This window comes from Pelmatolapia mariae, linkage group LG10_11 (assembly GCF_036321145.2).
Source record: "Pelmatolapia mariae isolate MD_Pm_ZW linkage group LG10_11, Pm_UMD_F_2, whole genome shotgun sequence".
In the NCBI taxonomy this organism is placed as follows: domain Eukaryota; kingdom Metazoa; phylum Chordata; class Actinopteri; order Cichliformes; family Cichlidae; genus Pelmatolapia; species Pelmatolapia mariae.
This window is the reverse complement of record NC_086236.1, coordinates 5,523,171-5,532,897: the sequence shown is the minus strand read 5'-3', so window position 1 is coordinate 5,532,897 and position 9,727 is coordinate 5,523,171. Positions and strand designations below refer to the sequence as shown.

The 9,727-nt window shown below is 41.2% G+C and overlaps 1 protein-coding gene across 1 annotated transcript; it reads right to left on the bottom strand.

The window, feature by feature from the left end:
* Positions 1-5,022: 5,022 nt before the first annotated feature.
* LOC134637905 (glucose-dependent insulinotropic receptor) lies at positions 5,023-8,824 on the bottom strand. Its single transcript, XM_063488466.1, has 2 exons — positions 8,316-8,824; positions 5,023-5,711 (listed from the first exon to the last, which is right to left on the bottom strand). The coding sequence occupies exons 1-2, from the start codon at positions 8,818-8,820 to the stop codon at positions 5,023-5,025; spliced, it is 1,194 nt and encodes a 397-aa protein (XP_063344536.1). The 5' UTR covers positions 8,821-8,824.
* Between the last annotated feature and the right edge of the window lie 903 nt (positions 8,825-9,727).

The window sequence follows — 9,727 nt, the reverse complement described above, 5'->3', positions numbered from 1 at the left end:
TAGCAGCAGCAGTGCAGCTAGCTAATGCATGCCTACACACACACACACACACGCGCGCACATACACACACATGCACACATGTTTTCATATCTTAGTGAGGACCAGTGTTGGTCAAGTTACTTGAAAAATGTAATTAGTTACTAATTACTGATTACTTCTCCAAAAAAAGTAATCCTGTTAGTTTACTGATTACTAAATTCAAATGTAATGATTTACTTAGTTACTTTTTAAAACATCATACACAACCTGAATAGGTAATAAAGCAATAGACCTTTCAGCCCAATTCTATTTTTATGCACAATCCATCAGATAAAATTGAATCAAATGGAAAGCCTCTTTCTAAAAATTGTTTTATTAGTTTTAATCTTTTAACTTTATGCACATTGCATTAAGCAAAAATTTAATTATAAATTAAATTGACTTGAAGAAATTGTTTAACATTTAAACCTATTTTCTGCATACTCCAGCTTATAAAATAAAATAATGTGTTGTGTTTACACTCACTCTTTCAAATAGATGCAAGTAAAACACAGCAAAAAATTCAGTGGCACTCAGTACTGTCTCTCTTAAATCTGTTGTCACCTGTTTAGCAGGAGTGGGGTGGGTGGAGGTTTGCCCGGTGCAGAAGCGGTCATGTCAGTGGGAGGATCCGGGGGTTTCTCTGTGAATTTCACATTCCCGTGGCAGCGTGCTAGGTGCTTGCTCAGTTTCGAAGTTCAAGTTTTTGCTGTGGAAAGTAGCTTTCTTCCCACACAGACTACACAGCTGACACTAATGTTTTTGTCACTTTTTACTGAATAAAACTTAAAGTAATGTAAGTACGTCCATGCTTTAAATGCTGCATGGTCAAACTCTCTCCTGCACTCCATATTATCCATTGTTGATCTACACACGTCTGTTGCTGCCACGGATGTCGCACGCTCGTACATCATTGTGATGAGACACTCTAACAAACAAAATCACGACAGTTTAGTAATGCAGTAATGCAGCGTGCTTACGGGAAAGTAACAGTAATCTCATTACTTTTATGCAATAGTAATCCCTTACTTTACTCGTTACTTTAAAAAAGTAATCGGTTTACAGTAAAACGTTACTGCCCATCTCTGGTGAGGACATCTCATTGGCATAATGCTTTCCCTAGCCTTACCATCAAAAATGAATACCATACTATAACCCGTAGCCTAAACCTAACCATGACCTAATTGTAACCCTGACACTTTAACCACATTTTGAGCCTCAAAAATGCCTTCAAACTCGTGTGAATAGGCATAAGTGACTGTTCGTCCTCACAAGTATAGTGGCATGCCAATTTTTCTGTCCTCACAAAGATCTTTAAACATGCACACACACACACACACACGCACACACACACACACACACACACACACAAACATACAAAGACGCACTAAACATCTACCTCAGGCTCTAGCTAAAGAGTGCAGATTAATTGATTGCTTGGTTTTTAATTCTGAATTGAATTTTCAGCTGTATTTATAGATTCAAAGAGCATTCCTGTTTGAAATAATCCCACCATGATGCTATAATCCACACAGTGCTTAATTCCATGTTTTTGATTATTTTTTTTGTCAGCTGTTTGTAATAAAGATTTCAGATTTGATGTGTCTGAAATTTATTCTGTCCCTAAGTGCTGATCCCATTCAGGGTTGCAGGAATGGGTGGAGAATATCTGTGTAAACCCTGGAGAGGTCTCCAGTATAGAATTGCTGTTTTATATGATTAATTAGTATTCTTTTTGTAAAAGTACTTCCTGCTCATGTGAAATCATGTTAATGTCTAAAGAAAAAAACAACACAAAATTTTGTTTTTCCAGAGTTTTTCAGATGCAAATTTGCATACTAAAATGTGTATACACAGAAAGGATTGCATTTTTGCAACAAGTTCATCCTCAAAAGATAAAAAATAAAGTCATCGAGCTATAATAAGTTGGTCATAATGTCTAAACAAAAAAGGAAGAATGTGGAGATTCCTATTTCATCAAGAAGTTCATGTTTGGGTGTGTAAATACGTAACACGATAAATTCGCATTTGAAAAACACACACACTCGGTATGTAAAGAACAAAAACTTTAAAAAGTGGGAATTTTATGTGTTTTGAACAGAAGGAGGGTGAACTAAAGTTTGTGGTAGTCGAGATTTGGGCCTTAGAGCTACTAAAAAAGGACGTTGACAGAGTCTCTCAGAGTCAGCCACCAATGACCATTTTTAACATTCACTGTAACTATAATGAGTGATCTCTACAGCAAAAATAATCTGAATGACCACGCTGGCACAGAGCAGCATGATGTAATGACAAATATTTGTTCAGATTTTTAGCTGAGCTTATTATGCTTAATGTAGATGCTGCAGCCTATCAGTCTAAAGTAAATGTCAGCTATCTAAGCTGTCTGACAAAGTCTCTGACATTTGCTGGTGTAACTGCTTTGTTGATACAGACTGCTGACATGTAAAGTGGACGGTAATTTCAAGATTTAAGTAGACGAGGAAGTCTCCATGACTGAACAGTTATCCAGGTATGAAATGTTACATGTGCAATAGCTGCTACTCCGAAAACAGCCGGCTCATCGGCTATCCGAGAGTCATCAGCTGAAATTACATGGATGTAATAAAACAGGATGAAAACAAAGTGTGTCCGAGAGCCAAGGCACACAATTTATTGATAACGTTATCGGTTCCAGCCTGTTTCCAGACACGCAGCTGCATGTTGTTTATGATCCGTATGACTTCAGTTTACTTTTCACCAAAGAGACGCTGCATATCTAAAGCCATAGGCTGTAATTTTAAATGCAAGATAAGGTTATAAATTTTGTTTTTTCCTGTGATAAATCTGGAAATTTCCATCTTTATCCAGTTGAAGATTTTGTCAGTAAAATTATCAAAATGATGGTTAAAAGGATTTTATAGTGACTAAGAGCATTTAGGTCCTAAAAAGATGAGAATTCTTCAGACTCTTGTGAATGTTGCCAGTTTAATAATCACTTAAGAGCTAACTGCACCACTTGTTTAAGGAATAACAGTGGCAGCACTTCAGCTCATTAACTGACTGTGTGGTCCTTGTAACTGAAGACTGCTACATGTTCTGGTTGTAAATGGACTCATTCTCATATAGCGCTTTTGTGCTGTACATTTAACTTGTACATTCACCCAAGCACTTTTTTCTACACTGCTTCTGAGTGCTTCCTGTCTAACATTCACACATATTCATACTCCGATGGCTGCATCGGAGAGCAACGTGCGGTTAGTATCTTGCCCGAGACACGAACCCCATGAACAGACTGGGATCGAACCACCAACCTTCCGGTTAGTAGGTGACCTGCTCTACCACCTGAGCCCCACCACACAACACTGTTGTGTTATCCCAAGTTCTGTAGTGAAGTTTTGATGTATAAAAGTGTAAACACTGTATCACTGGTCAACCTCTTGACCTTGGTTGTATCGCAGGGCCAACTAACAGAGACATACAACCATTCATAATCACATTTACATCAAGGGCCAGTTGATGGAAGGAAGCCTGAGTACACCACAAGAACCCACACAGATATAGGGAGAACATAAAAAGGCTTCTGTGAGCCTTGAACCCAGGACCTTCTTGCTGTGAGGTGGTAGTGCTAGCTACTGCACACATGTCCCTCCTGCCAGGACCTACCTGTGGGACAACTGTTTGTGTAATACTAAGGTCTGCTCTGTAGTTTTCTGTGCTGCAGTTTCATCCTTCCATCTTCTTTTGCCCATCCAATTCAGGAAGCCTATTAAGGCACAGGAAAGCATGCAAACTCGAAACAGAAGGGCCCCAGCTACATGGTGGATTTGAACCCAGGACCTAACCACACCACCGTGATGTGCTCCAGAGTTTGTGAGTGAAATTCCAGTATTTTATCAGCATTTTGACAAATTATCAGTCAGTCTGATAACTTAGAACTCCACCCCGTCATCTAAATATGAACACTTCTGGCTAAAGAAACTGACATGGATGTTGGCAGAAATGATCAAATTAAAAACATGGCTCCACAAACCACGGTGTGACATCAAAGTCATTTACATAGAGCCAGGAGATTCTGAACCTGTCAGTGAACTGGAACCAAAATATTACACAAAATTCAATTCAAACATTTCAAATTAATTTTCAAGTCAAAGCCAGAGACTTGTATACTGACTTTCTAACAGGCTTCTCATCCCACGTCCTTGTGGGATTTCTGCAGGCTGTACACAGACGATGTCCTCTGTGAGTCTCTGTGGAATATCAGGCTTGCAGTAAGTGGGCATAAAGGGCGTCAATATTCGGTAATTCTAGTAATTCTAATCTTGGGACTGGTCTGAACCCCTCCAGACTTATCAGGAGTACACGTCAAAGTCTGTGAACTGAAGCACTGAACTTCCTGCCCCCTGCTATCACTGACCTCTGACCCCTCGTTTCACATGCAGCAACAGAATAAATATCCAAGTTATACAGAAATGTTGTTGTGCTCACATTTCTCCCTCATACAGTCATTGAGCACAGGGAGTACCAAAGAGAAGTACTGGCCTCACTCCTAAATATATAAAAATATTTCAGGAATTACCCTGGTTTGTCATAATTTATCATAACTATTAAATATATGGCTAAAACAGATGACATAATAAACCTGAATTCCCCTTGACTGTCAGATGATATTTGTGATTTTTTTCCCTGCCAAAATATTATACAGATTAAGCAGATCAAATATGCATCAGAACTATAGTATAATTCAAATAATTAAATTAGATAAACAAAGAAAGCGAAAGTTTTGACTTGAACTTTATTAGCTCCGTGGCCTGTTCGTAGTCAGGCTCGAAGGAATTGGGTAAAATCACATTGAAGCCTGAGGTGCAAATGTGGTACTTAAAAAAGCATCATATTTAGTGATAATAATAATAATAATAATAATAATATACTTCAGGGGTTACAAAGCCTATTAATCAATGCTTTATCCCTCAGAGAATCATTCACATGTGTTTTTGTAGTATATCTCGAGTTTCCCAGTTTATTTCACAGACTTGTTGTGGCCGTTTGTGGTCCTGCATGAGCTTCATTATTGGTGACTGGTTGCAAGAGTGCAGGGTTTAGTGTAGCTCTTCTAGAAGCAGAGGCTTGAGTCTGCACATTTGGTTGTGGGTCACCTCTCTCTGTGACAGCTGGTGCTCTGGCTGCCAATGAGCTGCCTGTAATGCAGGAAAACATGGCTACCAACTGCAGCCGCACTTCCCTTTGCCAAATGGCATACACTATAGGGTTGATTAGTGAGTTGGAGAGTCCCAGCAGCCATATATAATTCTCAATCAGAGTTTTGAGAGCACAGCTTTTACAAAGAATGTGCACTATGGACACCACAAAGAAGGGGCACCAGAGGACTAAGAAGCAGCCCACGAGCACCGCCACCGTCCTCAGGGCCTTGACGTGACTCCAGTAACTGATCCTCAGATATGAATGGTGAGGCTGATGCTGGCTATGTTGACTGTGGTGGTCACCGTTCCAGGAGCTTGCTTGCCTAACACGGCAGATCTGCTTCTGGTGGTTGCTGGCAATCTTCAGGATATCCAGGTAGATGTAGATGAAGATGGCGAGCACTGGGAAAAAGACGACGCTGAGGAAAATGACGATTGCCACATTGTGAATCACAGAGAAGAAGGCACAGAAGCCATCATAGTTTGATTCCACCTGCAGCTGCCGCACCATAACTGAGGACAAGAGGACATGAGGTGGTTTTTTTATATATTCTTTATATATTTATATGCTCAGATTACAAATCAAACAATGCAAAAACTTCATACATTTTAGCATACGGCAATACCAAGGTGACTGTAATAACTCATTTCCTTTCTTTTTATAGTACTGCAGCCTATCTTGACCCTGGAGACAACACTACACTGGCTCCAAGAAAATAGTGACTGTTTTGAAGGGAAAAATATACGTGCAGTTGTCACGGACCCGGTTCCGGGGACTCGGGGTCCGTGAACAGTGTGGACCTTTAGTATCATTATTATTATTATTATTATTATTATTATTATTATTATTATTATTATTATTGTGTCTTGTCTGCACTGCCTCTGATCTATCCTCATCTGTATGTAGGCAGGTTTGTGTGTGTTTGTGTGTTGCTGTTTCTGTGGCCAAGTTACAGGCATCTTCAGGCCTGAGGGGCGTGGCCTAGCTCGAGGATTGGCCACACCCGAAGCCCTTGCCACACACCTGCTCCTCATCAGGGCTCGTCGGTGGAACTATTTAGAGGAGTGATGGAGCTTCCACCGACGCGGGATTATTGCGTTTGACTACACGTCAGTCTTCTAGCTCGTAGGAAGTGTGAGTGTATGCCTGCTAGGATATAGTGTGTTAACGGCTGCCTCTATTGTTGTCCCTCAGGAGGAATGTGGAACGAGAAAGAGCAGTGAGCACGAGGAGTGCTCGAGACACTGGAGCAGAGAGCACTACACGGGGACTTTTTGGGAAAGAAGACACTACACGGGAGTCAGGGACACTAGGGGATTTATTGTTGTTTACTTCACCACCTTTGTAAATAAACACTGTCGCATTGAAGAGTCCAGCGTTTGGGTCCTATTTCCCCATCTCCCCACGGTCTGCCAGCGCAGTCCGTGACAGCAGTACAATGAGTCTGCACTTTTTCTATGAAAAAGTATCCTCTATAAAAATACTTCAACCCTGCATTGCCTACGTTTGTTGAGTCTTTTTTTTCTCCCTTTAACAGCACATAATTGCATCTCTTGGTGCATTACCTCCAAACGTAGGCCGGTTGAATGTAATGCAATAGAATGTAAAAGCCTTTGGCAGGGTTTTGCATCACATTAACTTTGTGTATTTGCATCAGGTTGATTGATCTGGCCAGTACAAACCCTTACATGCAGGTCCGCACCAGCCAAGGCCTTAATTAGGCATTCATCTAATTGGTATTCCTTAAGCTATCTGTTCAAAACAACACTAGCAGTGCTAAAAGAGGGGTAAAAAACAGTATTTAAGGGCTAATACTAAAAAATTAGTTACTTAGCACCGCACCAGGAGAACAAACAACCCGGTCACAAGCCAGTGTAATCCCAGTGCCGATCCCATGCCAGGGTAAATGTGGGGGGTTGTGTCAGGAAGAGCATCGGGCATAAGATCTTGGTCAAATCAAGCATGCGAATCATCCAGAATGAGATTTCCATAAATCGGTCAGGACCTGGATTAACAACTGCCTCTGGTGCTGTTGTGTGTGCAGGAGACCAGGTGAATTAGAAGCAAAGAGAGTGGTGGAAAAAAGAAAGTAAAAGGCTTAAATGAGTTGAGACTTGACCTCAAGGAAGGAAAAAAATGACTTCCATTGATTCTCTAGAGAGATTCATCAAGCTGCAAGGGATGTGTAACAGGTTAGTGTGGTTAAGGATAGAGATAAACTTGCTAACAAGTAAAGAGAGTGTGTTGAGAAAATAGAAGGCTCGTTTCTGATGAATGAAAGAGTGGATGATGGATGGAGGACAGTTAATGAATCAGGAAGTACAAAGGACTGCTAAGGAGAAATTCTGGGAAGAGAAGGTGGTAAGGAAAGGTCAGTGGTGCAGGAGGAAAGGAGGAGGAGGCTTCAGAGGAGGCTCATGGATGTAGTGATGGAGGACATTCAGAGAGATGATCCACTGTGGCGACGATAAAGGCCCGAAGAAGAAGAAGACACGAGGAGAACATGCAGAAACAAAAGCTTGGACTGAGAGTTTCATAGGCAGTGACATCACTTTTTGTTGCTTTTGCAATTTAGATGAATGGAACACTTGCAAGAGGCCACTTATTAGATTTGCCATTGGAGAGGAATGAAACAATGGAGTTACATGATCTGTCTCACTGGACCGTAGCAGTTCAAATTTTACCGTGCATGCTTGTAGGCCTCTCATTACAGGAGTAAAACAGCCTGAATACTCATATGATAGAAACTTATCGGTCAAAAGGAAGCCATGCTCAAAAGTGCACACAGGCAATCTCAACGTGATCTGCAACATCCTGAACAAGCCTTCCTCGAGGACTCTCGAGGTGAATACAAAGTAAAATGAGATTTGTGTTTCTCATCCGTAAAGCCCAGTGGTATATCATTTGAACTTACAGTTTATGGAGCAGTGACTAAATCTGGGCCTTTTTGCTTTCCAAGTAGAAATTTTAAAGAGTAGCATTTGAACTCTTAGGTCAAATCCAGAGTCTAAACCTTGTATAGTCCCTTCTTACATATGCCTTTTATTTCAGGATTACACAAAAGCACAGTCCTCTGCATATTTCAAACACACTGATTGATCATTTCTGTTTCTCACCTGGCATAAATCCCATGGTGAGTGAAATGATCCACAGAACCAGCAAGGCTCCAGCTGCCGTCCCCTTCCCAGACAGCAGCGAGTATCGCAGGGGTATCTTGATGGCAGCATAGCGGTCCAGTGAGATGAGAAACATGGACATGATGGATGCTATGCAGGGTGATATCACAAATGCCATTCGCAGCAGGCAGCGGGTCTTGTCCTGGCCAGTGGAAGGCGTAGTGTTTGAGGGACGATCAGCGAGACTGACATTCCTGCTGAGGTCTTCTGTGGCCAGGCCAGTGATGGCTACGCCAACCAGACTGTCAGCGAGTGCCAAGTTGAGGACAAAGCACCAGCTCTGGCTACACTTCTTGAGGAGTAGCTTAAGTAAAGCAGCTGCCACGAGCAGGTTTGTGGAGATGATGAGGGAAGAGGCGACGCTGAGGATCATACCCATCACCCGAGGGGAGTGGCCAAAGGAGGTCACTGTGGGTTGGTTGGAGCCTATGTTGTCAGGAGTCATCCTAAAAGGCGGTAAGACGTCTGCTTGTCCAGTTAAATTCACAAAGCCAGTGTATAGCTGCAATGGGCCAATATTGTTGTGATCACAATCAGGGATTTAACTCTTACAGTCATTGTACATCAAAACACAAAATGTGAATCTAGCAAAAAAATTTTTTTTCGCAAAGATCCTTAAAAACAAACAATTTTTGAACTTATTTTAGGCTGTTTAACGTACCAAATGAAACATCAGATATCACAGTACTCAGTCCAGTGGCTAAAAATGTGACTAAACTGAAGAAGCATGTGTTCAATCACCGCAATCAGAAGAATCTTCTCAACAATGCCCCATTAAATGAATCTAGCTTGCAGTAAAGAACTTTAAGAGAGTTAGCTTGTTCTGAAAAGCATCCATTGGATCTCGGCAAACTCGGCTGTGTCCTTAAAATCCCTTCAACTAATGGAAGGAGGACAGAAACGCAACAATATCAGCAGGTCTCTCTTATCCCCTCCCCTCTCACACACAGTCTGCAGACACACACACACCATCGTAGAGAGCACATACATCCCCTTTCACTGCTCATCCGCTGCTGCTGTTGCCTCTTTGTGGTTGAACCTTGTCCCAGCTTTCCCCTCTTCTCTCGCTCTCTCTCTTCCATGCCGGAAGATTCCTACTTTCATAATCACTTTATTGTATTTATCATCTTTAATCGAGAGGGTTGTTTTTTTAAACTAGGGCAGGTTAGCACTAAAGCTTCCTCTTAGGGAAGACATAAATCATTTAAAGTGGGTGAGTAACTAATAAAAGTAAACCACAAAATAAGATTTAGCTTTTTAGTTCTGCGATTGTGAGAAACATGTAAGAAGAGGCTGTGTAATACAGTCTTTTAACTCCACTTTAAACTATATATATATCACTATTTATAGCA